Source organism: Pelodiscus sinensis, chromosome 9 (assembly GCF_049634645.1).
Source record: "Pelodiscus sinensis isolate JC-2024 chromosome 9, ASM4963464v1, whole genome shotgun sequence".
Classification (NCBI taxonomy): Eukaryota; Metazoa; Chordata; order Testudines; family Trionychidae; genus Pelodiscus; species Pelodiscus sinensis.
In genome coordinates this window covers 61,754,439-61,781,310 of record NC_134719.1, presented here as the reverse complement: position 1 = coordinate 61,781,310, position 26,872 = coordinate 61,754,439, and the positions used below count along the sequence as shown (strand labels likewise).

The following is a 26,872-nucleotide window of genomic DNA, read 5'->3' as shown; positions in this document are numbered from 1 at the left end:
TTTGTGACAAAGTCACACCCTGCTTTAGAAACAGCAGAAATGAAAACAATTTGCATCATCATTGGTAATCTTGTATATTCACCCTTCATGCTAGCTTGAGGATAGCAGAGGGGGTGGAGTTTAGCCTTTTAGTCTTCCTGAGCTGGGACTTGCCTACAAGTGTCAAATCAGCTTGCTTTCGTAAGTCAAATGTTTGTTTTAATAAGTGGAAGCTGTAGTAGATCATATCTTAAAAAAAAAGAAAGTGGAAAAATCCCAGTATGGGATTAGTGGGTCAGGATTTTTTTAAATTCCTAATTATTTTGTTTGGTATTTAAAATTCACTGGATATCCTGTTTTCACTGTTTTGACACCAATGATTGAAAGCAGTAGTTGGTCTGTGACTTTGCAGGAGGTAAGTTTATTTTTGTGTACATGTTACATATGTGTTTGTCTCTATTGGAAATGCAGTATCCTCCTTTTATAGACACTAACTAAATTTAACCAGCTGTCCTTTGTGGCAAAAGGAAAGAGGTTAATTTGGAAAGCTGCATCTTTTATTTTACTGCTTGTGGAAACTGAATGATACCAAAGAGAAGGGAATATTTAGTACAGGCAGTAAACTTTTATAAATGCAAAATGCTGTGTCTTTAGAGGCAAGGTAAGAAGTGATTGGCAGGTTCTGTTTACACCTGTATAACATCTAGCAGGTCTGACTAGTCAGCTCATGCCAGGTTACAAAATGCTTGCTCTGATGTGAGCCCAGTTGTAGCTAATAAACTGCAGGTAAATTGAATCTCAAGATTGCATCTCCTGCAAATGAGAATGTGTAAAGCTTTGCAAAACACTTGAGATGTGAGAAAAGTAGCTCACTTCCTTTTTTGAGAGTCGCAGTTTAGTTAGTATCTTTCTCTTTTTTTGGTTTGGATTTAAACAGATTTAAGAAAATGCTCCTGAGGATGCATGCAGTTCTTGATTGCTAGGGTTTGGGAAGGGGCTGGAGAAGACTAGTCATAGCTAATCTTAGTTAGTTTGCATCCTTGTTCTGAAGGAAAGGAAGAATAAAGGCAACTTGAAAAAATTATCCTTAGCTTGAAAATAAGTCTCTGTGATTCTACATATATTTAATACCTGTTAGCTGGTATATTGAATAGAATGCACATCTAACATTTTAAAATCTGCCATGCAGACTGCTGTTTATGAGGAGGATAGTGCATTTCCAACCACATAGCTTGCTTTTCCACTTGTCTAAGTCCAGAGAAGGAGTTTGGATCTTCTCATTATGCTGCTTGCTTTGCAGACACTGAAGCTTCTGTAAAAAGCAAAGTGAAGAATGTTAAAGCCTACCAACTTTTAGGATTATTTCACATAGGTCTGAAAGGAATCCAGATTTCTTCCTTATTTTTAAGTATTCCTATAATTAGCATTACAACACCTATGTTAGTAATTTCTGTCTAGTGAGAGGTTTTAAGTAAAGTTGGTCTCTTTCTGAGCTATATTGTCAGGCAGCCATCTTTGCCAATAAAATTGGCAAACCTTTGATGGTTTGAATAAAGTGCTGAACTAAAGACACTTGATACTCTCCTGAGACTGTAATTTAGTTTTATGTCAGAGTGTATATTCTCCTTATGTGAAGAATTAGTTTTTAACAATTGTATATTTATAACAGAGTACACTGTAATTTAAATAACTCAAGAGTTTTGTATATTTAAAAGATGTTTACTTGACTAGTGTCAAATCATAAGAAATAAGGTCTTTTATATAAGGCTTCAGTAACCATGTAGCAGTTGTTTGTTTAATGGATGATCTCTTTAAAAGGAAACAAATCTGCCTTCCTGTGCAATATTTCAGGCACTGTTGCTCAAGGTCACACTGAAGATTAGGTATTTGCAAAGGCTCTACTTCCTGGTACACAGGAAGCTGTTTAACAATATGAGAGGGTTCCCCCCCCCCCCCCCTTTAAAAAAATCCTTTTTGAGCAGTAGTTCTTCTTGTTTGTATTAGGCAAGAATATGAAACGCTTTTTGTAGCAGAAGGATATTGGAGCAAAACCTGTGCTGTATATCTGGACTTAAAAGGAGAAATGCCTTGCCAATGTCTTCACTTAGGATTGTTATGAACATAGTTGCAAGTAGGAGTAAAATTAAGAAAGCTGAGTAGCATGTTTATGCAGTGGCTTCAAGAGTTGTTTTGAAGCAATCTATTGGTTGAGTAACTCATAAAAGTTTATTACAGAGGCAGTATCTTGCTATCTTAGATGTTGTAATGTATTTCATTTTAGTTCAAAGGAAAAACTGTCATCTGTCCTGAAGTGAAGAGATGGTAACATTTTAGGAAGACTATGTGGAGATTTCCTTTCTTCAGTCAGGAGAAAGTTTTTCATTTTGCATAGCTCAGAATTTCCCATCTCTTCTTTGGTATGAGAGACCAGAGGCCATTAAACAGGGCTAAGGCAAACAAATCTGCTGCTCTGTGCAAATTCATTTGATTACAATCCCCATATTTAGTCCATTCCCGTCTCAGAGCCCTTTACAGCTCCATGTTCAGCAGCCTGACTCTACTCACCCTGAGACACCTTTAACAAATGTTTCTGCCTTATGGCCCTTGGCCAAGAAATACAATTCCATTTATGATAAAAGCATTACTTATTTTTCTCCTCTCTCCCCCAATTTACTTACACCTTTCCAAAGTGGTTATAAAACATCAAAGAATATGTGACTCCCAAGATGCAAAGCTGGTGAGAATCAGGCCATAGTCATTTTTTTGGAATTTGTATACGTTTCAAAAAGAGGCTTGCTGTCCATTTGCACTCTTCTTTGGCAGATGTCCTTTGAATACACACTACAATCCACTTGCACGGATTTTGGAGAAAGCAAGTGGTTTTGCCTTCTTGAGATTCAGCAGGAAGACAGTTGATACATAATTTTCTGAACATAATCTTTCAAGATTTGAAAATCAGTATTTGGTAAAATGGGGCAGGATAGATTTTGTTTTGGACCTAAATAGACTATTAAGAATCTCTCTTTAAAATGGCTCTTGTTCACTGAACATTGTGTTTTGTGTATTATTTTATTACCTACCAAATTTCTGTTAAAGCGCTCCATGTACGAGCAGGGTATTCTTATGGTAAGAAGGTTGTTTTTGTGTTCAGAAAAACCTTAGTGTGTTACTTGAGTTTGAAACATAAATATGTTCATAAAGAGCTCCACAGGAATGGAATTGGAATTACTGCCCTTCAAGTTACATTTCCATAGTTCTGTTTTAGTTTTTCTAAACAGGCCCCGTCAAATGGGATACTGCATTTGCACTGCTGGCTTAATTCAATGTTTCCCAAAGCAGCAATCTTGCCTTAATTGTGCACTCATGCCTTTTTGCTTTTTTACACTTTTTTTCCACTCTCTCTTTCACACTATTCGCTTGACTTTTTGTTGTGTCCTTTAAAATTTATGATTAATTTATTCTCGTTTTTTCGTCTTTCTGCAGAGGGAGAACCGCAGACTACAGGAAGCCAGCATGCGGCTGGAACAGGAAAACGATGACCTTGCCCATGAACTTGTAACAAGCAAAATTGCCCTACGAAATGACTTGGACCAGGTAATGCAGGCACTGTATTGTAGCCAAGCCATCTAATAGTATGTAGAGGTGGGTAGAGCATACATTATATTGAGATAATACATTAAATTGCATTCACAAATGAATATACGTGCAAAATTGAAGGCATTGTTAGTGCCTTTATCTGCACTCATTGAGATCTCTACTAGGGATGTTATAGAGTAGTTGATTAATTGATTAACAAAAGCTTATAGGTAAATGCTATATAGACTACACGCATTTTCCTTCCCACTTCCTCTCACCAGTAAATTTTGTAGCAGGCTGGCCAGCAGCCTAGCTCAGTCCTGGCTTGTGATGGGTTTGGATCCTCCCTAGACAGGGGTGGCTACCATCCGCGATGCTACTTTTTTTTATCAGAGGTCTGCGAGGGGAGCTGGTTTTTAAACTCCAGAGTGGAGTTGCAGGGTGCTCCTCGGGAGTGAGGCCAGAGTGCATCGGCTGCCAGCCCTGCCCCTGGGAACTATAGAATAGTCAACTAACAGATAAGAATTTATGAGGTTACTCGACTATTCAATTAACCAATATTTAACATCCCTAATCTCTACCTGATTTGTAACTGCAGTCAGGAAGTTAGGGCACGTCTACACAGCAGGGCAAAAATCAAACAAAGCTAAGCAACTTGAGCTAAATCCATTGCATAGCTTAAGTTGAAATAGCTTAATTTGGCACTGTCTATTCAGCAGGAAGTTGAAGGAAGAACACTCTTCCTTTGACTTCCCTTTCTTGTCGTTATTCCGAAATAATGCTGTTGTGTAGAACTATCCTTAAGTATCTACATGGATAAAGTTTATTGGCACAAATATCTCTCATGCAAATATAAGAATATAGCTACTAACTTGAAAAATGTATGTCATACTCTCCAAAACTTTGATTTGCATCAATGCCTTCCACGGTGTCTCTCGCACACACATTCCTTTACTCTTCCAAAACCACGTAATCCTACCTTCAGCTACCAAGATTGCAGACAGCACTCCCAAGGAACCTGAGGAATGCTGGCAACAAAAGTCAAGATGTTTACTGACAGAAAAACTAATCTGCTTCCTAACAAACCTAAGCTATAGCACAGCAGACAAGTGCTGCGGGAGCTCTTTACATTATTCGGTTTACTTTGCAATGGTTATTATACACACAATTAGGGTGTTGTCTATTTCTTTACAATAGTGCATATGCTTTAGAGTTGCATCATGTTTTCTGCTATGTTCTTTGGAGGTGAACCATTAGTAATTATTTAATACATAATAATAAACCGGACAGATTCTGCACTCTTACTTCAGTAAGTAACATTTTACTCCAGTTGAAGCCAGTAGAAGCTGTTGAGTGCTAAGGTGCTCCTCGGTATGAATAAGGGTACCTAAATCTGGCTCTGCATGATTCTGCTTGGACTATCTATGGTTCCCAACTTACATTCAGAAATATCGATCATGCCATAAGTTTGTAGTTACTCTACCTTTGAATGTCCGTGTCTTCTGTTTTAGACTTGGTCACGCCTATAGTATGTGGAAGATTGACGCTGCCACGGTCGATCTTCCAGAGTTCAATTTAGCTGGGTCTATTACAGACCCACTAAATTGAACTCAGAGGGTGCCCCCGTCAGCACTAGTATTCCTGCTCCTCACAAGGAGTAAGGAAGCTGATGAGAGTGTTTGCTCCCATTGGCCTTCTGCTGTGTGGATGGCATGGAAACGCGATTTAAGATACTTCAACTCCAACGCAGCTGGAGTTGCGTATCTTACTTTAACCTTCCACTGTAGTGTAGACCAGGCCTAAGAGCCTGAGCCATGCTGGCAGGGGAGATGCACAAGTGGAAGAGGGTAGGAGTAATGCCTCTGGCCAGGAATAGACAGTAAGATCTTGTGGGAGGCTAGGCGGTATAAACTCCCCAGCAGCAGTTGCAATACACAAATTGTAATGCTTTTCCCACAGCTGCTTATTTCTGCCTATTTCTGCTCTCATATTTCACCTTTTATGTAAGATAGTGGTTCTCAATTTTTTGGGGACATGACTCACCCTGCTCAATGCAAACCTTTCTATGGATCACCAGCCCCCCATGACAACAAAAGACTGCAGGAGCAGGCTAGGGAGTGGAGTATCTGTCCGGGAGATTGGATGCAGGAGCAGTGTGTGGGGGGAGGGTCTGGGCAGATGGAAGGGTGCAGGAGTGGGGTCTCAGTGGGAAAGGATGCATGAGGGGGTAGGAGTGTGGGATCTGGGCAGGAGGGGTGCTTACATGGGGCTATGTCTAGACTGCAGGCTTCTTTTGGAAGAAGCTTTTCTGGAAGAGATTTTCCAAGAAAACTTCTTCCAAAAGAGAATATCCATGCTTCAAAAGCACATCGAAAAAGCAATCTGCTTTTTTGACAGATCGCGTCCATTCCGTGTGGACACTATCTCGTATTTCAGCTGTGATTACTGTGAATGGAATAGCCACCAGGAAACATGTGCTTTTTCCTCTTCTTTTGAAAGAACTCCCTCTTCCCCGTCCACATGCCCTTTTCCAAAAGAACTCTTTTGGAAAAAGGCTCTTTCCTCGTAGAAAGAGGATTACCAATGTCAGAAAAAACCCTCTATTCTTTCAATTTTCTTTTGGAAGAATGTGATTGCAGAGTGGACATAAAAAATTCTGTAGTGTTGACCCTGGCTCTGTGCTTCCCACTGCTTGCAGGCACTACCTTCTGCTGCTCCCATGGCTATGATTCCAGCCAATGGAAGCAGCAGGGAAAGGCTTCAGGAGAGCAGTTTCCTAGTCTACTGTTCTTTCAGCTGTGGGGGCGGGGGGGGGGGGGGGAGGGAAATGGCAGTGCATGGAGGCTTGGTGCTCCTCCCATCCAGTGGGAAACCAGTGCTGGTGCGCCAACCATGGGGGGGGGGGGGGATGAGGGGTGAGACTAGAGCACACAGGTTCCCCTCTGCGAGGGAGGGAGGAGCTGCAAGATGGTCATGGACCACTTAATGGTTCACAGACCATACTTTGAGAACCACTATTGTACAGAGAGCTGCTTCTCCATTCCTCATGCTCACAGATACCTCCTCCCCCCCCCCCCAGTATCTCTATCCTGGTGAGTCCCACTCCTTTTGCACCTGGATTCCCGCTCTACCAAGCCCCCAACCATATGCATTTGGTTATACTCCTCCAAGATCTGGACTCCTCTACTGTGCCCCCACTTCCTCTTCTACTGCTGAGCTCCAACTACCTTCAATCGCCCTTCAAGTTCACATTACATTGCACCCAGAACTGCCCCAATAAATCCCTTTGCATCCAGATTCCCTGTCCCGGATCCCCCACTGAACCACCAGCACCCAGACTGTCACACAGAGAGCCCTTTCAATCCACAGCAGGATTTCCCTCACTGTAGGCCCTTCCACACTTGGATCCTGTCTTGCTGAGCCTGCCTGCCCGCCCAACCTAGGATACTTGGCATGGAGGGCCTGGGCCCTGGGATATTTCTGGAGTAGGCCCCGTCTGTGCACTATATCAGGATTGGGTGCAGCCTTACCACTGAATCTGTGTCCAGCATGGGGGCCAATACTGTGATCTCCCTCTGTATTGTCAGTGGCCTGTGCTCCCCAATGCCATGCTGGAGCCTCCACATTTGACAAATAAAATTTGCAGAATTAAAATAGTGTGTGCAGAATTTTTTTGCACCGAATGCCCTGAGGAGTAATAAGGCAATAATCAAGCAAGCAGCTGCTAGAAAAAGAGTTTTTCCTGAGTGAGTGGGAGAATATAGGAGGAAGAGTTGCATCAAGATTTTTTTTTACCTCCCTGCTTCTGATTCTCAGGCTGAAGACAAGGCAGATGTTCTGAACAAGGAGCTTCTCCTGACTAAACAGAAGTTAGTGGAAACTGAGGAAGAGAAGCGGAAGCAAGAAGAAGAAACTGCCCAGGTAAAACTTGTTTGGATAAGTAAGAATGCCCAAACACACACAAATCCTAAGTGTTTAAGGATGTAAATTAAACAACAGTATCAAGCATTTATTAGTGCCCACAAAGGAATCTTTCTCTAAGTCAGGTGAAAATAAATAATCCGCATAAGGATAAAAATGTGAAATTATGCATTTCTGATCATCTTGTGTGTTCCTACTGGAACGCTGAGCAATTATTTAAATCGCCGCTTCATTTTCCTGTGCCTGGTAGTCTAGCCTACATGCCTCTGTCACCAGAGGCATGTAGTCTAGACGTACCCTTAATGGAAAAGTTTTTCCATTAAAAGTATTTCCGCAAAAGCACGTCTAGATTGGCACGGATGCTTTTGTGCAAAAAATGCTTTTGCGCAAAAGCATCCGTGGCCAGTCTAGACGCGATTTTGCGCAAGAAAGCCCCGATCGCCATTTTAGCCATCGGGGCTTTTTTGCTCAAAACAGTTCTTCCCTGTCTACACTGGCCCTCTTGAGCAAGTATTCTTGCACAAGAGGGCTTTTTCCCGAGCGGGAGCGTGAAAGTGTTTGCAGAAGCAGCACTGATTTTGTACATTACAAAGTCAGTGCTCTTGCGCAAATTCAAGCGGCCAGTGTAGACAGCTAGCAAGCTTTTGCACAAAATCTTGCCAGTCTAGATGCACCCACTATGTATACCCAAGGAGGCTTAATCAGACCTTCTTCAGAACCCACAACAGTAGCTGGTGGCAGCAAATTAAAGCCATATACTGTCTTATCAGTGCCCCCACGCCTTTATCCCAAGGACAGACTGGAGGTGAGGTTTTTCCTGTTGGGTCTCACCTGATACTGCATTTATAGACTTTTTTTAATTAACTATTTTTAATCTTGAACAGTGATCTCCATATTATTGTTTCAGTAGCAAAACCACTCTCTCATAATCCTGGAGGTTTTCTTTGTTACTTGGCTGTCAGCAGAGGCTGGAGCAATAAGTTTTATTTTGCTTCACTGCATTAACAAAAGATTATCAATGTCCCACAAAGAACAATCCTTCATAGTTGAGTTTCTCAAGAGTCCCCTACTCTCTCTGTGTCATAGAGCTGTGCTACCTCTGGCAAGAGAGCAACTTCACTTGTGTTGAAAGGTTTCTGTATCTTCCTGAGTGCTTGCTCATGTCCATTCCAATTAGGTGTGCGTGCACTGTGTGCATGGATTCCAGAACTCTTTCCCTTAGCAGTGTCCATCGGGCCAGCCATGGAGCCCCCCGGAGTGGCGCTGGCGTGTCGGTGCCGCAGCTGGTATCAGTGCCAATGTCCATATTAGGGCCGGTACCGATGTCGATACCGGGGCCACAGTCAGTCCCAGTATTGGCACTAATGTTACAATCGGTGCCGGGTTAGGCAAGCTTGCCCAGCTACCGTCACAGGCAGTAAGAAGGAAGTGAGGGGCCAGCAAGGATATACATGCACTGATATGCCAGCACCACTCCAGGGGGCTCCCTGGTTGGCCCGACGGGCACTGCCAAGAGAAAAAGTTCCGGAATCCGTGCACGTGGTGCGTGCACACACCTCATTGGAATGGACATGAACAACACATCTGGAAGAACAACAGTTATGAGGTAAGTAACCGGATTTTTTTTTAAATGGTGCTAAATGACAGGGCGGGGCTTTGGGAAGTGCATTACAATACTGTTATAAGTGATCAGATGGCATTCAGCCAAGAGTTCTGAAAGAATTAAAATGTGATATTGCGGAACTATTAACTATAGTTTGGAACCTGTCCTTTAAATTAGCTTCTATACCCAGTGACTGAAAGATAGCTAATATAACGCCAATATTTAAAATGGACTCTACAGGCGATCCCAGCAATTATAGACCAGTAAGTCTAATGTCAGTACTGGTTAAATTAATTGAAACAATTGTAAAGAATAAAATTGTCAGACACGTAGAAGAACATAAGTTGTTGGGCAAAAGTCAGCATGGCTTCTGTAAAGGGAAATCATGTCTTACTAATCTATTAGAGTTCTTTGAAGGGGTCAACAAACATGTGGACAAGGGGGATCCAGTAAATATAGTGTACTTAGATTTCCAGAAAGCCTTTGACAAGGTCCCAAGGGCTCTTACATAAATTAAGTTGTCATGGAATAAGAGGGAAGATCCTTTCATGGATTGAGAAGTGGATAAGAGACAGGAAACAAAGGGTAGAAATAAATGGTAAATTTTCAGAATAAAGAGGGGTAACTAGTGGTGTTCCCCAACGGTCAGTCCTAGGACCAATCCTATTCAACTTATTCATAAATGATCTGGAGAAAGAAGTAAACCAGGAGTGGCCAACCCACAGCTCGTGAGCTGCATGCAGATTCCCCCCCCCCCCCCTTTAAAGTGCGGCTCGTGAAACCACCCCTCGTGCCATTGCCACGATGGCAGTGGCCGACGGGAGCCTGATGTGGCCAAAAAGCCTTTTAAAGAGACAGTGTCTTTTTTATTTTGGGGGGGCCTCAATTCGGGGGGGGGGGATGATGGGGAGCTCTTTTCTTTAAAAAAAATTCTGGTGTGACTCTCAGCATTTTTTCCGCCACTGTTATGGCTCTCTTCGTTTAATGGGTTGGCCACCCCTGGAGTAAACAGCGAGGTGGCAAAGTTTGCAGACGATACTAAACTGTTCAAGGTAGTTAAGACCAAAGACTGTGAAGAACTTCAAAAAGATCTCACAAAACTAAGTGATTGGGCAACAAAATGGCAAATTAAATTTAATGTGGATAAATTTAAAGTAATGCACACTGGAAAAAAAATAACCCCAACTATACATACAATATAATGGGAAAGAGATCTTGGAGTCATCATGGATAGTTCTCTGAAGACGTCCATGCAGTGTGTAGCGACAGTCAAAAAAGCAAACAGGATGTTGGGAATCATTAAAAAAGGGATAGAGAATAAGATGGAGAATATCTTATTGCCCTTATATAAAACCATGGTATGCCCACATCTTGAATACTGCATACAGATGTGGTCTCCTCATCAGAAAAAAAAAGATATACTGGCATTAGAAAAAGTTCAGGAAAGCGCAACTAAAATGATTAGGGGTTTGGAACAGGTGCCATATGAAGAGAGATTTAAGAGACTGGGACTTTTCAGCTTAGAAAAGGGGAGACGGGGGGGGGGGGGAGGGATATGATATGATAGTCATGAGTGGTGTGGAAAAGTGAATAAGGAAAAGTTATTTACTTGTTCCCATAATATAAGAACTAGGGGCCACCAAATGAAATTAATGGGCAGCAGGTTTAAAACAAATAAAAGGACGTTCTTCTTCACATAGCACAGTCAACCTGTGGAATTCCTTGCCGGAGGAGGGTGTGAAGGCTAGGACTGTAACAGGGTTTTAAAAAGAGCTAGATAAATTCATGGAGGTTAAGTCCATAAATGGCTATTAGCCAGTATGGGTAAGGAATGGTGTCTCTAGCCTCTGTTTGTCAGAGGGTGGAGATGGATGGCAGGAGAGAGATCATTTGATCATTATCTGTTTGGTTCACTTCCTCTGGGGCACCTGGCATTGGCCACTGTTGGCAGACAGGATACTGGGCTTGATGGACTTTTAGTCTGACCCCGTATGGCCATTCTTATCAGTATTGCTATTCTGAGATGCTTGGGCTGGAGAGGTCATTGTGATAATCATGGCATGTTCCTCCTTCATTTTCACCAAAGAGAAAATTATATTTGAGTACGGCATTTGCAGTTTAGTGGGCTTATTTGTAATCAGTGCTAATAAAAAATGTTCCCCAAACTCTAGAGAAGAATTTCCCAACCAAGTACATGCAGTATGTGTCCCTATTCTTAAATGGCTGCTCATATTCCTGGGAATACAATCATACTACTAAGTTAACTGTACATTCAGTAAAATAGAGGCTATAAAAAGGCTTGACTGCCAGGTATTATCATGTAAAGGGAATTGGTAATGAAGACTAACATTATTATAGCTGCTGAATATGTTCAAGTGATCGCTCACGTGTTGAAAAACTCCTCAAAGCCCACCCACTAATTTGATTTCTCTTCTTGTACTTTCCAGCTGAAGGAAGTCTTCAGGAAACAGCTAGAGAAGGCAGAATCTGAAATAAAGAAAACCACAGCCATTATTGCAGAATATAAACAAGTAATGTTTATAGAGAAACTCGTTTTATATAATTACTTGCAAATCATTCTTCCTACTCCCCATCCTGGGCAAGCTGACTGCTCAGAGTTCTAGTCCCTGCATTCTTGACCAGGGCACGTCATTTCATTCCTTAGAAGACAGCAGTTCCTAACCACCAGTCACTGGCTGTGGCAACTATTGGAGCTCAAGCCAGCTGTTTGCGGTGACTCAGTTCCAGCAGCCGTGGTAGCTAAGGTGGCAACAGGAAGAGGTGGAGCAGGAAGTGCCTGCCCCTCTCTCTGTGCTTGGGGAAAAAAGGGCACAAAGGAGGATGGATCGTGTGCATCACCAATGGAAGCTGCCACTGCCCACATGACCACTTTTGCTGGAGGCAGTGCTGGGATTGAGGCAGCAGCAGAAAGAGGCAAAGCGGGAAGCTCCTCCCTCCCTCGATAATGATGGCCAACCGAGGCACTGCACTTTCCCCCTGTGGGGGCACAAGACACACTTGAAGAGGGAAGGAGCATGAAGGAGGAGGGCTGCTCCCCCTACCCACATCGCAGTAACGGCCACACTCCCTAGAGGAGGCAGCCTTGCTCAGGAGAGTGCGGGGATGGGGGCAGGCAAAAGAGTGTTGTCAGAGGCTGTGGTGGGATCACGGCACAAGAGGGTGTTGGCATGAGCATTAGTGGTGGGGAGGTCAAAGGCTGTTAAGCACTGGGGCACAAGGTGCTGGGTGGGAGCTAGGCAGACAGTAACATTATTTGAATATTCATTATTTGCATAATGAATATGCAAACATGCAAATAAAATGTTACTGGTCCACCAAAAGTTTGTGAATGGGTTTGCTGGTCTACGGCATAAAAAAGGTTGGGAACCATTGTTCTAAGAGCATGAATTGTAGACAGTTTATATTATTTCTAGAGTTCTCCAAATGAAATCAGCTAATTTCTGTGGAGAAGAATAATTCCTTATCAAGCCATCCCCAACCCACTACAGTGCACTGCTTCTTTGGCCCTGCTGCTGGCTAAACGTGTAGGCCAACTCCTCATTGAATTAATCAAAGCAATCTAAGTGTTAATGTTCCATCTTGGAAGATTACCATTTAGACTATCTTTGTCTGCTTTACTACTACTGATGGATTCACTCTGAGGAACTGACTGTGTGTGACTTTGGTAAAGCCATAAGAAGCTGTAATAAGACTACTGAAATGTATCACAAGATTTTTTTTAAAATAAACTCTCAAAAGGGGCTGTTTTCTCTCTTCCAGATTTGTTCCCAACTGAGTACCAGACTAGAAAAACAACAGACTGCAAGTAAGGAGGAACTGGAGATTGTGAAGGTGAGAATAAGACCTCTGTATGTGATGTGTCATTAGCTCAACTATTCATACAAGCTAGCAATAAGATACTGAAAAGAATTTGAACTACAGCCATATATTAGCAGCCTTGAGAGCCAGAGAGATGGTCTAAAATACACTTTCAGATGTTTCACAGGGTGAAAACAGTTGTAGAGTACATGCTCTTGTGGATATCAGGTACATTGGAGATTCCAAACTGGAATGCACAGAACGCCTGTATTTTTTGCTGCAGAAATGGATAAGTCTTTATATATCCTAGTAAGATAACAGTCCTTTGTGGGAGCTTTTTAACTGCATTTTCATTTTGTACTGTGCACACAACTGCAGTGCAGAGCAGAGAGGGCAACAGTGGCTTTGGACATGAATGATTCTGGGCAGGCCATGGAGCTGCTCTGAATTATGATGGTGGGTCAGCCTGGCCTGCCCCAGACTTTCTATAACTATCTACCTCATGTCCTAAATACCAAGGGGGTGTGAGGAGATCTTCATACAGCTGTCTGTCTGTCCTACAGTCTTCCCGCTTCGGGAATTTTCCCATTAAGGGACTTTTGCAGCACTTTTATACTGCCACAGCAACATACATGGAATCTCTCCCTTTACATACCTCTCAAACTTTCTTAAGCATTCGTATGATCTGTTGCTATCCAGTGGCAAGCATCTGCCTATTTGATACATTAAACAGAGCATTTTACACATGTTTTACAAGTAGGTGGCAGTACAGCAACATGCCTGTCTTTTTTTAATATTTCTGTATCGAGTGCCATTTCCTGCAACCACTGTTCTAAGATTAAAATTTAGTAAGAGTAAAGTCTTATGACATTCAGCTAGTTTCTTAAAGTACTTCAGTAAACGTATTAACTATGGCTAAGTGATATGAGAGCCATATCAGCAGAATTATGTTAGCAGAGAGTGGCTATTGTTAATGACTACCAAATATTCAAGCTACTATTAACAACACAGGTGAAAGAATGCAAGCCAAAATAGGGAAAAAAAGTTTAAAGATTTAGATTAATTAGAGGGCTTAATTTTAGGTAGGTAAAGAAACAAGCCCTTCATGAGACATGAGTAGGACAAACACTCTTTAAGTAGGGGAACAAAAAGGATCCACGGAATTATAGACCAGACAGATTAATTTCCATCCCTGAAAAGTTACTGGAACAAATTGTTAACTTGTAACACCTCTTCAGGCCAAACCAATATAGAACTTGCTGTTATGTGTTCTTGACACTAGGAGCATCCTGTCAGACGATGTCACTATTACGTGCCAATATTGATAGCTATTGCATCCAGAATGGAGTGCTGGCTTCTGACAAGCAGGGAAAACCTGGGTGGCGGTGGGTTTCTAAGTAATACTTCCTTTGCAAAAAGCCATATTAACCATAATATTTGAGTAGAGGCATTCTGCTTTTTTATTAAAGCAGACAGTTTAGCCAGAAAAAACCCTGCAATCTACTAAATATGCTAACATTAATGCAATACTGTAAAAATATCACAAGCCTTGGCAAGAAGAGGGTAAAGGTGACTTCTAAAGTCTGGATGTGTTGAAAAAAATCTGATGCATGTGCCCACATCTATTGTTCTTGAACTTCTAAAAATCACATGAAGTAAGACTGTGTGACAGTCTTACACACTTGTGGCTCTACCATTACTACCAAACAGCAAATCTAACATAAGAGCAGTTCTTTCAGGAAACAGGATGTGTCCTGTAACATGGCTAAAAATTGATTCTCTGGCTGTTCTCAGGGTAAAGTGATGGCTTGCAAACACTGCAGTGAAATTTTCAGTAAGGAAGGAGCATTGAAGTTGCCTGCTATAAGCAAGGAGACCCAGGGAACAGAAACAGATGATGAGAAGGATGCACTCAAGAAGCAGCTGAGGGAGATGGAGCTGGAACTGGCACAGACCAAATTGCAACTTGTGGAAGCAAAATGCAAAATTCAGGTACACACACAGATAACCTTCAGCAGAAAAGACTGTATTAAGCCCTGTTTACCCTACAATTTATGTGGAATCCGGTTGCATCATGACTGTTTCCTTGACCTGGTTCTGTTATGTAGTGCAGATGGTACTAGAATGCTACTGTGTTTTTATACAGAGACACTAAGTAAGGCTATATGTAGACTGATACTTTTGTTGGTCAGGGGTGTAAAAAACATCCTCTGACAAACATGTTTTACCAATGAAAAGCACCCCTGTTGATAGTGCTTTGTCTGAGAGATGTTCTTCCTCCAGTAAAGCTATTGCTGCTCTTTGAGGGTGGTTTTATTTTGCCAACAGGAGAACTCTCTCCTGCAACAAAGAGGAATTATGTAGACCTTACAGTGGCATAGTTGCAGTGGCACAACTGTGCCACTGTAAGGTAGGCTGAGTAGACATTAAAAAAAATTGTAAGGGGTCTCTTTCTTTCATTCCTGCTCCAAAGCCGAATAGTCATCCTTGCACTTCCTACAATGCTAGCCAATGCAGAAATATGCATATTGCAGCCTCTTAAAGTGACACATTGTACACATTTCACCTACATGGTAGGGAGCTCTGGGAAGGGTTTGAAATTCAGTGCCTCCTATAGATCTGCTGGAGGTAAATATAATTGTACAGCATTCCCAATCCATGGCAGTGACTATCGAACACAATCCAGCCATTTAGTATCATAGTACTATGTCCAAAAAAAAAGCACTAATTAGTGGCTTTAATTTACCTCTGCACTATCTGGTCTTTTGTTCAAGCACCTGTCCTATTCTGCTAAGCTTGTGGAGTCACTCTCCAAAAGCGACAACCTCCATTCTGGATAGTAGTATCCCTTGTGGCATCTGTCAGTACCTATCAAAAGATGTTTCATCCAAGAAAGGCAGTACCCTACTCCTGAGATACTACCCTTCCTCTGTTAGATCAGGGGTAGCTCAAGATACACCCTTCCTTTCATACCACTGTTCTACTTCTGGACATCTACATACAGCTGCCAAGCTATCAAAGCACCATACCATTGTCTTTTATCCTAATATATTTTTAAGCCTTGTGCACCTACTGTGTGTGTGCACGCGCGCATGCTAGTCTGCACTACTGCTACACCCACACATCACCTTGGAGAACTTATTTTCTGCCAGTCTAATTGGACTTAAATAACTTGTGAATTTCTGGGAAAACAGGATTTTCCTTTTCACTCTCCCCTTCCAGTCTTCAAAGAAAATGGGCTCTAATTTGTGGTCTTACCTTCTGTAATTCTACTGCCTCTCCCACTCCTTCTCCTTGTGACAGTAGAAGGAAAGAATTTAAAGGGATTGACTGAAGATGCCTCTGTAATCAAGAATTTTTATCAATTCTGAATATTCTACTTCCTTAGGAGCTGGAGCACCAGCGAGGAACCCTTATGAACGAAATTCAAGCTGCTAAAAACTCTTGGTTTAGCAAAACCCTGAACTCTATCAAAACTGCCACGAGCACCCAGCCACCACAGCAGCCTCTGCCATCCCAGCCATCTAAAGAGAGCAGTACATAGTTCCAGCCAGACCTCAAGCACAAGAGCACAAAGAACAAAGCAACTAATACCCTGGAGGATTTTTCCCAAGGGTCTCTCTTCTTGGGGAAAGGATGAAAGGCAGGAGTGTGGGACTTGAAGTAAAATCCTTCAGTGTCTTTACTCATTCTGTTGTGACCCTTCCAAAGGGAAGTTATTTAAAGAATCTAATTTCATGTTGAATACTTACTTCCCAACTGCCTTCCTGAAAGCCACATTCCAATACCGTTGTCCTTTTACACTTTCTTTTCTATGCTAGAGGTTAAGATGAATAATAAATAACTCAGAACTAAGTGTTTAGTATGTGAACTAAAAAAGTTATTTTTATCTTGCATAGAAGATTTTTCTTTTTGGGAAAGAGAAGGCAGCATAAAGTACTGAGGCATAAATCTTGTAAAAGCACAGTATAATGCCAGGTTCTATACTCATGCTATAGGATCATCTCAAGTTTACTGTAGTGATTGCATCCTGTAAAGAAGCATTTCCCCTTCGTTGTAAGTCTTAAATCACAGCCAAAATAGTCTTGTGCTCTTTCTGGCATAGCACAAGTATTTAATCTTCCCTGTGAATATTCTGATTGATTTTGGCTATTAGTTTCCTGCACAGATTCAAGGAGCAGAGATCTTTCCAGGTGCTGAGTGGCAGCACTATTTAATTCTTGTGTATCACACCTGAATTGGAATTTAAAGTGAAATCTTCTGGTTCCCATCTTATTTTATGGTTTATTTTCAGAACTGGAGACATGTTAGTTTTGACATTCTATTAAGACTTTGCAATAAAAGCTATTTTCAGTGTGAAGTGGATGGAAATATTTTAATCTGAAACACTGGGCCAAGGGTTAAGCATTGCATTTGGCACAAATCTGGGCCTATCAAATCAAAAAGCTCTCTTTGCACAGAAGAAACAACCATCATGGAAAAGTTTTTGTTTTTGTCACTTTATTAGAGAATCTTAAGTTGCTGTATCCTTTTTTAAAAGGACAAAATATTTAAAATGCAAGACAGATTTTACACTTGAGGTAAATTCTTTGATGATTATTCCTGAGTCTGTCTGAAAACCTTAATCATCTTAATATCTCTAAGTTGAAGTGAGAAAGCAGTTGACATTTTTGATTGAACTTAAATGTTTATAGAAATACTTATTTCATGAAAAATTAAACTATTGCTTAAACTGATGGAAATATTTTTAATTTTATTTAACATTTTATAAGATGGTCTTGCAGATAAATATCATTGCTGGATAAGAGGTTGGTTGTGTATTAAGTTTCCCCATGTTATAAAATGTTCTAGGGACATTAGCCCTTTTTGATTTTTTTTTTAAATTTAAGTAATGCAATATCTTATCAGCTCTGTACAATAAAGTTTAATGATACATGCTTTATTTTCAGGCATATTTGCAGAAGATTTTTACATGTTGTACAAGTTTAACATTTACCCTGTGCCAAATGAGAAAATTTTTGAGGAGCAGCCAGCTGTTTGAAGTAGAGATCAAAATAGTCACTATCCACAGGCAGGCAAAGTCCTGCCACTTGGTGATTCTGGTTCTCTTTTCTAAGTAGAGAGATGAATAAAGAGTTAAGTTCCTCCTGTTAGAATAGTTTATAAACTTATGTGGAAGAACAGTGGTTTGTTACTCTAGATGTTGTTACAGAATGGAACCAAAATAAGAGGGTCTACAAATTAAACAGAATTTTGGCATGCTTTCCCTAAGTTTTGTGCTATAGAATACTTATGTAAATAAAATGTTCCTATCCTGTGGAATTACTAAATTCAGATGTCACTGGCAAGTGAAATTAAACTTGAACTAAATTATATAAAACTGGAGGTGACAAATACACATGGCTAAACATTAGGCTAATAACTATTTAATACTTGGAATACTGTGCTCACAGCCAACATTGTTATTGGTATCAAACCACCAGTTTTGTCCAAATTTCTCATTTAATTCTAATCCTTTAACTGAGATCATGCCCATAGCTTGGTTTGTAGTGTTTTCCAAACAAGGTCTTCAGTGCAATAATAAAACAGAAAAGTGACTTAATGGCACCTTCTGGTAGTGTTCACAAGAACATGGATTGGCACCATGTTGGCTCGTTACACCTATTGGAAAGGAAGTTGGATCCTATTTTGCCTTCAGGCAAAAGCAATAAAAAATTGCCAAGTACTGATGACAGAATCTTAATTCCTGCTAATGACACAAGAGGCTTGATTTTCTTCCCCATCCCAGGTTGAGCATCTCCTATAATTTAAGAATGATTAACAGTTAGACTTTTAAAACTGCAAATCTTGTTTGAAATCAGTGAAAGAATGAACAAAACAGCTCTATTTTCAAAATTACTTTCCTAATTAATGATAGTCATTCAATAAGCTGGAAAGCTAACAAGACTGTAGGGTAACATACCACTTTCTGGCTGTATATATAAATAACCTAACAGTGTAATAAAGATAAAAACTTTAGTTTCAGTAGTAAACGATAACCAGGTACATAATGAAAATATGTACCTTCAGAGCTCGCTGATTTGTGGCAAAACCAGATGTTCGTATAATTTTTTTCCAACGGTAAACATTCTGAACTATTGTCTCACTAAAACTATTACGTATCTGTTCCAAAACCACTGAAATAGTTAATACAACTCAGTGTGGAAGTTAGCTTTAAAAAAAAAAAAACCTTCAATATCAAAATACATGCCCACTTTCAGCAGTTGTACTAAAGGTAACTTGTGTCCGTCCGTATGTAAAGAACAAGCATTATTGGGGATTTTTATTTTTACTTCCATTCAGAACAAGTAATTCTGAAATATGGCCTTAATGTCACTTAAAGGAACAAAACTCAAACATATTTTGGTGCAATTATTAACCTTGTGGATACTAATACCTCACTGGAGTGCACAATGCAAAAAGAACAAGTACTTTTTCCCCCCACTTTATGCAGAAGTTTTTTATTTGAGAGAAACACTTCACAGGATAAATAAGGCAAGTTAGGTTGATTACACGGAACATCAATGCACTGATCATGTTTTTGTGGATTAAATATGAATGTGTGTAAAATAATAGTGCGTACTTCATGAGACCCAGATTTTTGAAAAGTTAACGTAGGTTTGTATGCTTCAATGCTGGATAGAAGGAAAAGAGTCAACCAGAAACTCAATATAGCCAGCTGATATACACATCCCAGTCTCCGGCCTGCTCATTAGATTGTACATCTTCCCATTCGCTACAGCTAAATTATATTTAGATAAGCAGAAAAGTCTTTTTGTATTCTAAGTTGTGTGGCAGAACTTTGTATAGCAGTTGAATTTCCTGTTTTATGCTAGCATATTCTGTTACATTGTCTGGTATTTCATTAAAAAGCTATTTTGAAACAAAAAGGCATGAGATTTCTCCCTTCTCTAGAACAAGATAGATTCAGGTAGAGAAGAAACCCATTCCTCAACATCAGAGTATATTAGTCACAGCAGACTCTTGTAGTCCAAGTAGAAATAAATAACATTAGGTTTTGTTGCAAACCTCTAGCACCATGGTGTCCAATCAGTTCTGAAGCAGTAGCTACTATAGTGGCTACTGCTCTGGCCAACTAGCCACATTATTCTGAAAATATGTTTTATTGTTCAAGCCACCACACTCAACTGGCCAAATAACCCCCATGTGGTTAGTGGCTAGCATGTTGGACACCACCACAGCAGGGATGTGAACGACTAGTTGACTATCCGATAAGCAAATGCTTATTGGATGGTTAACACACTAATCAACTACAGGCAGCCCCCGACTTACAACACAATCTGTTCCTGGGGAAGCATAGCAAGTCAGGGGCATCGTAATTCAAACCCACATTTACGATAGGCACTGTGTGCCATCATAAGTGCGGGCTGAGGTCATAAGTTGGGGGTATCCTGTAGTTACTTCCCCCCACCCTTGCTGCCTCTCTCTCAAAGAGGCAGCAAAGGGGGGTAGGCGGGAGAGAAGAGATGAGGAGGTGGTGCTTCAAAGTGGCAGCACCACATGGAGCTCAGGACCAGACCCCAGGCTTCATGCAGCATTGCCACTTTGAAATGCTGTGTGCAGTCCAGGGCCAGCTGGGGACTCCCTAGCTGGCCCCAGGCTTCATGAAGCATTTCAAAGTGACAGCACCTTGTGAAGCCTGGGGTCTGCTGCTTTGAAATGCTACGTGCAGCCTGGAGCCAGCTTGGAGTTCCCATCTGGCCCAAAGTTGCACGTGGTGTTTCTAAGTGGTGTGGAGCCTGGGGCCAGTTGAGGACTCCCCAGCTGACTCCAGGCTCCATGCAGCGCTGCTGCTTTGAAATGCCACAGGGAGCACGGGGCCAGTGGGGGACTACTTAAGTTCTCTGCTGGCCCCGTGCTCCACGCAGTGATTTTGCATGTGAAGTGTAGCAACAGCTCTGGGACTGCTGTTACGCTTTAAAGGCAGGGACACCCCTATCAACTAATCAAATAGTCGATGCAAGTTGCATCGACTATTCGATTAGCCAGTTAATCTAAATTTAACATCCCTACACCACAGACCTGGCATTTAATCCTGGTGCCAGTAAAACAATGACAAAACTCCTACTGACTTAAGTGGGGTCAGGATTTCACCCCTGGAGTTGAGTCTGATATGCTGATGAGCCTCAGTGATTGTGTTCCTTAACAGAGTAGAAAAACTGCCTGTACTGGCTGCTACAGTATCATGATTTACAAATGTTAAGTATGCAGAGTTACAAAAATCTTGCTTTTGTGATGTCACAATCTCTGGTTAGGAAAGGTGCAGGGCTAAATTCTGGTGCTCTTGTAGTTAGTAATATCATACTGGACATGTAATCCCAATGAAATCTACAAAATTACTCACATGAGTATGTAGCAGAATTTTGCCCTTGATTTGGTCAGACAGGAGACATTCTGGGGGAAAATCTACACATGATTACATTAATTAAGAACTGAATGTTTTTCTCTTGAACTTACAGCAGCCATTGGGGATACCTTTTTGTTCAATAGCCAGCTTTAGTAGATGTATGGCATTGCATATGCCCATAGATATAACATAGCACTGTCTATTTTCCTCTTAAAAATACAGATTTATTCTAAATTCCTGTTCAGGTTATTATACTAACCAGCCTACAGATAGCTGTCCCACTGAAAAAAAAAAAAAAAAAAAAGATTTTCATCTAAATGGATGCTCACACACTACCTCCACTTTGGACTATTCAATGTAGAACGTTCTGAACACACCCAATACACTCTTTAAAACCAGACAAATTTTAAGAGAGACTCACAATGGAAACTAAAAATGGAGCATATATAGGCACAAATTACAATCCAACTTTTCCCAGTTCAGAGCTCTACAAAACATTTCAGGACCACTACTCACTATGTAGATGTTTGCCCTTCAGGAGTACAGAGCTGTCATTAGTTTCTTCCTGACTCCCACTGGTTTGCTTCTGAATGTATTTCATGTCTATTTTTACTTGGAAAGCTTATGGCTCAAAGATTAATACTTTTCTTCCTTCCCTTATTTCTTATTCAGTGTAACTTGTTTCTATTTAACCTGTAAAGGAGCATATATGCATTTTTGGAAAACTATATATTATATATAGAATAATATATAGGAAACTGAATTAGGAGATAATACATCAGAAGGGTCTGGTGTCACAAATTTCAGTCGTGATTTGATAACCATCAGAATCCTGGGCTGTACTAATTTCCTTTCAGATTTCTCTTATTTTTGTATTTTATATAATACATGGATCCTACTACCAAGTCATATGAACAAGAGAAACATTTCTTGGCCTCCTTGTTTGGTTTCTTCCTTCCCTCTCCTCAACAGTCCCCCGGAGGAAACTAATGTGGATGATGCTTTCAAGAATTGTATTGGGAAGCATTTCATTAGAATCTTCTGTAAAAACCCTAACTCTGGAGAGAATCTTCTTTATAGTTCAAGAAGAAAATAAAATAATGTCACCTGCAAGTGGAGATGGGCCCTCTCCAGATTTCTAGTTTTCCAAAATTCAAAAGGAGTTCAGTTCCACAGGTTTTATGCTGCCTCTTTAAATAAGGACCAGTTGCAAAGTTTGGATCTAGAGCAAAGACTTCCCAGCTGTTAGGGTTATTCAACTGCACAGGTTTTTTTTTGGGTCCAACTTTAGTTACAAGAGAAATACGCTGATAATGGATTAGGGAAATACAGGAGCTTTGCTGTGTGAGACTTATTATTTGGGACCATTTCTAAACTACCAATCAGTCCCTATGTAACAGATCCATGTATTTTATAAAAATGTAATGTAATGCTTGTTATTAAAAGTGCAATTTAATGTACATTGTCACAAATGTTTACTTTTTTAATTGTTACTAACATGCTTAGATCAGTATCTTGTTTTCATTGTGTAAATGATACCTTGTAAAATAAACAAATGCAAACAAGATGAGAATGAGAGGCTTGTTTTCATAAAGTGCTCACATTACTGTGTCCTCCATGTCCATTCAACAAATGGCTAGAATCCCTTTACAGTAATAATTCTTAACAGCATCATTTTATATGCTTATTGCAACTCACTTTGAGCACTTTCAGGCATGCAGTATAATGTATCAAGTCCTATTACTAAGCTTAAGACTATTAGAGTTATTTATAGTAAAAGCCATGGACCAGTTGTGGGCAATAAAAAAAAAAATTCAGAAGCCTGCAATCTGTCCCTGACTTTTACTAAAATAACTACTAGTGAGAGGAGTAAAGGGGATCATGTGCTGACCACCATGGGGGAATTGAAGCCTGAGTCTGTGTGTGAAAATTCATTGACAGACCAAGCAAAGGAGAACTGAAGCCAAACAAGTGATCGAGATTTGTTAAAATAAAAGGTCACAGAATCCCCTAACCTCTGAGACTAAATTGTATCCACCTATCACTGAATTCAAATTTAAGAAATCCACCAGGAGATATTACGTAATAACCAGCTAATTTCAAAGGGTCTGGGGCAATGGTAGTCAGACAGACAGACTGCAGGCCAAATCCAAACTAGACATTTATTAATAGACCCCACATTTTTATGTGCTAATTATAATAATTATGTTTTAATTATTTTCTCTTGTGGCTGTACCTTGACAAAACATTGACCACGAAATTTGGACCCTGCAAAAATAATTGACTTCCTCTGGGTAGAGATGTAAGCCACTAGTTGAGTGACAGTCGCTCTCTCCCCACCCTGGCTGCCTCTATATAAGAGGCAGCAAGGGGGGGAAGCCAACTTAAACCAGAACCGTCTGCGCAGTGGGGGGGGGGGGGGGGGGGGGGGAGGGGGGAAATGAGACACAGCCCCCTGGGAGCTAACCAGGCTGCAAATTCCATCAAGTACTCAATTAGTTAATTAACCAATACTTAACATCCCTACCTCTGGGTTGGATAATGCTAAACCACACCTGTGTCTATGGTCCATAGCTCAAATGCTGGCAGTCCAAGAAGAAGTGACAAGTCACATTGCTCCTTTTTTCAAATTGTTTCTAAAGATGTCTGGATATTAGGGATGTTAAAATTAGACAAATCAACTAAACAAATAGTCAATGGAATTTCCATCCACTATTTGATTAGTCAGTAAGGGCACTTGCACTTAGAAATGTAACAAAGCCTGCCTGTTGCTACATTTCGATGGTGAAAATGCAGCCCTGTGTTCCGCCTTTGAAATGTACAAGAGCCCAAGCAGAGGCTCTTACGCATTTCAAAGGTTTAAATGCTGTGTGGAGCCCAGGGCCAGCGGAAGACTTAGACCCCAGGCTCCATACAGCACTTCTGCTTTGAAATGTACAAGAGTCCCAGTGAGAACTCTTGTACATTTCAAATGTAAACACCACAGATGCGCCCCTGCCCCCTCCCACAGAACTGAAGGCAAACCAGCTTTTAAGCCAGCTCCCCTCAGCCCGCCTTCCTCTTCCGCCCCCCCGCCCCCGCCTCTTTCTGACAAAGGCAGCAATGGGGGGGAAGCAACTCATCAACTAATGTGTCAACTATCCAATAAGCTTTTTGCTTATAGGATAGTCGATTAGTCACTTACATCCCTACTGGATATATTCAGATTCTGTAGGCTTTGCTGCTAGAAAGCAAAGATACCAGTCTGTCTATATATAGTATATACACCATTCCTAAAGGCTGATACTACATAAGAGTGAAGATACAGAAGCTTGTCTCAAAGAGCTGTTTATATCCCTAGGAGCACTCACAAAGGAAGGAAGCATTGGGGCAGCCCAGCGTGAAATAGGGATGTAAGAGTGTAACCACGTAATCTCACCATTTATACCCTTCATAGGGCTGCTGGGAGCCAGGAATCCTGGTGGCACCTAAGGTCTGGGAGCCATTGCGACAGCCAGGGCAACCCCGGCAGCCTTGCAGCAGTCCTGGAATCCACGCAGGGAGTTGCAATTAACCACATAGCCCAAGGGTAAGGAACCTTTTTTGGGTTGGGGTCCGCTGACACTCAGAAAAATAAGTTGGGGCCACACACAAGAAAGAATAATAAAAAAAACAACACACACACCACCTCACTGACATGGCACCCGACTAAGGAGAAAGACATGCCTGACATTCCCCTCACATGCCAGAGCCTAGGGGGCCCCAGCCTAGTAGATTTTGTGTGCTCCAACCCTGCAGTGGGATGCGGGAGAGGGAAGCTGGAACACCAGCACAGACTCCCCAAAGCTAGGAAGGAGCCCCAAGCCTTGAGGGCCAGATCAAGGCAAGCCAGGGGCTGCATCTGGACCCCTGGCCTTAGGTTCCGGACCCCTGGTGAAGAAGATAGAAATTCTATCAGTTACATGGTCAGTAATTTTTAAGATTTTCCCTAGTGTGAAACACTTTTTTTTTGTTTTAGGGCTGTCAATTGACTTGTGTTAATGCCTGCGATTAATACAGGACAAGATTAATGCATTAATTTTTTTAACATGTTAATCACAGGTATTAATGCTGGGGACTTCAGCTGATCCCGGGCTCCATGCAGCGCTGCCCTGTTGAGATGCCGCCGGCATTTCAAAGGGGAAGCACATGCGATTAATCGCGCAATTAAATGTTTCAATCCCTTGACACCCCTAGTTTGTTTTAAACCTACTGCCTATTAATTTCATTTAGTGACTCCTAGTCCCAAGGAGGAGTAAATAATGCTTCCTTACTTATTTTCTCTACAGTCATGATTTCATAGATCTGTATCATAGCCCTCCTTAGCTGTTTCTTTTTCAAGCTGTAAATTCCCAGTCTGTTCCACACCCCTAGTTATTTCCGTAGTCTTTTTCTGCACCTTTTCTAATTAGGGATGTTGAAATGTGTGCAATTTTTTAACGGTGTAACTGCTGCAAAGTTTAGCAGGTGCACACGAGGTGGCAAGCAGCTCTCTGGAAGTTTGGTCTTTAAAAGACCAGTGTAAGGACGCTAATTGAGTCAGGCTGGACGTGTCCAATTCATAGCTTTTGACATGCAAATGCCACAACACGTTCAGTCCGACTCAATTAGCGCTATTAGCATTGGTCCTATCATTGACAAGCCACTGCTTTGGCGGTTATACTCTGAACTCTCTAATTCCCTGAGGGAGGGGGTTTTAACCACAAAAACTCTCATCGGGAGATAGCATCATATTAGCCTCTAAGGTGCCACAGGGCTGCTCGGCGTTTCTAGGTTCCTGTTGTTCAAGCATAAAACTCTTATCCACAGAGGCACTACACGGCAGTTCGCTTCAGTGGAGATTGTCTCGTCCTTCGGCACGAGGCTCTCCTCCACAGAGCGCCCCTCGCCCACCAGCCCCGCCTCTACGGCGCCCCACTGAGTAGCCTCCTTGCGCCCAGCTTCGGCCCGGCAAGGCACACGGCAGATAGGGCGCCAAGGCGCTCGCTCACCTACCTTCCCCCGGCTACTGCTCCCGGTCTGTCGGGCCCAAACCAGAGGCAGCTGCTGAGGAACGGGGCAGCGAGCTCGGCCCCAGGAAGCCGAGCTGGGCCTAGGACCTGACCAGCGCCCAGGCCCCGGCGGCTCTGCCCTGACTGCGCAGCCCCGGCTCCTCATCCCTCTCCCTGGAGCGCCTTGTCGGCCGGAGGCGAGTCAGACTGCCGCTGAGGTAACCGGCAGCAACGGCCCGCCAACGGCTCACACGCTGAGGGGGCGGGGCGCCCGAGCAGAATTGTCCAATGGGCAGCGCCTCAGCGCGGCTGTCTCCTTGGAAACGGCCCCTCGCCCTCGCGCTCACCCAGCTCCGCCCCCTCCATTCCCCGCGTGGAGCGCGCACGTCGATAAAATGGCCGCCGAGCGCCTACACCAGCTCCGCGGTGCGACCTTCTAAAACACCCCCCCCCCCCCCACTTCCCGCCAACCCCAAGCTTCTTCCGGGAGAGGAGGGGGGCGTGGTTTCGGGGGCTGTGCTCGCTCAGGGGCGTGGTCCCGGCTCCAACTCTGAGGCT

The 26,872-nt window shown here is 42.0% G+C and overlaps 1 protein-coding gene and 1 long non-coding RNA gene across 11 annotated transcripts in view; one reads left to right on the top strand and one right to left on the bottom strand.

Annotated features, from left to right (window-relative positions):
• The window catches only part of RABGAP1L (RAB GTPase activating protein 1 like), a 414,231-nt gene extending 391,359 nt beyond the window's left edge, over positions 1–22,872 (top strand). For 9 of the 10 annotated variants that reach the window (XM_075936918.1, XM_075936919.1, XM_075936921.1 and 6 more), the window contains 6 exons: positions 3,463–3,573; positions 7,372–7,476; positions 11,527–11,610; positions 12,860–12,931; positions 14,693–14,890; positions 16,287–22,872. In XM_075936918.1, coding sequence (XP_075793033.1) covers positions 3,463–3,573; positions 7,372–7,476; positions 11,527–11,610; positions 12,860–12,931; positions 14,693–14,890; positions 16,287–16,442 — 726 coding nt within the window. In that variant the 3' untranslated portion in view covers positions 16,443–22,872. Of the gene's footprint in view, positions 1–254; positions 395–3,462; positions 3,574–7,371; positions 7,477–11,526; positions 11,611–12,859; positions 12,932–14,692; positions 14,891–16,286 lie in introns of those variants that run through there. The other variant, XM_006139351.4, reaches the window with a different exon arrangement.
• On the bottom strand, positions 394–26,721 carry LOC102453231 (uncharacterized). Its single transcript, XR_012906050.1, has 4 exons — positions 26,319–26,721; positions 11,428–11,566; positions 4,428–4,583; positions 394–1,291 (listed from the first exon to the last, which is right to left on the bottom strand). It is a non-coding gene; the product is annotated as an uncharacterized LOC102453231 (long non-coding RNA).
• Between the last annotated feature and the right edge of the window lie 151 nt (positions 26,722–26,872).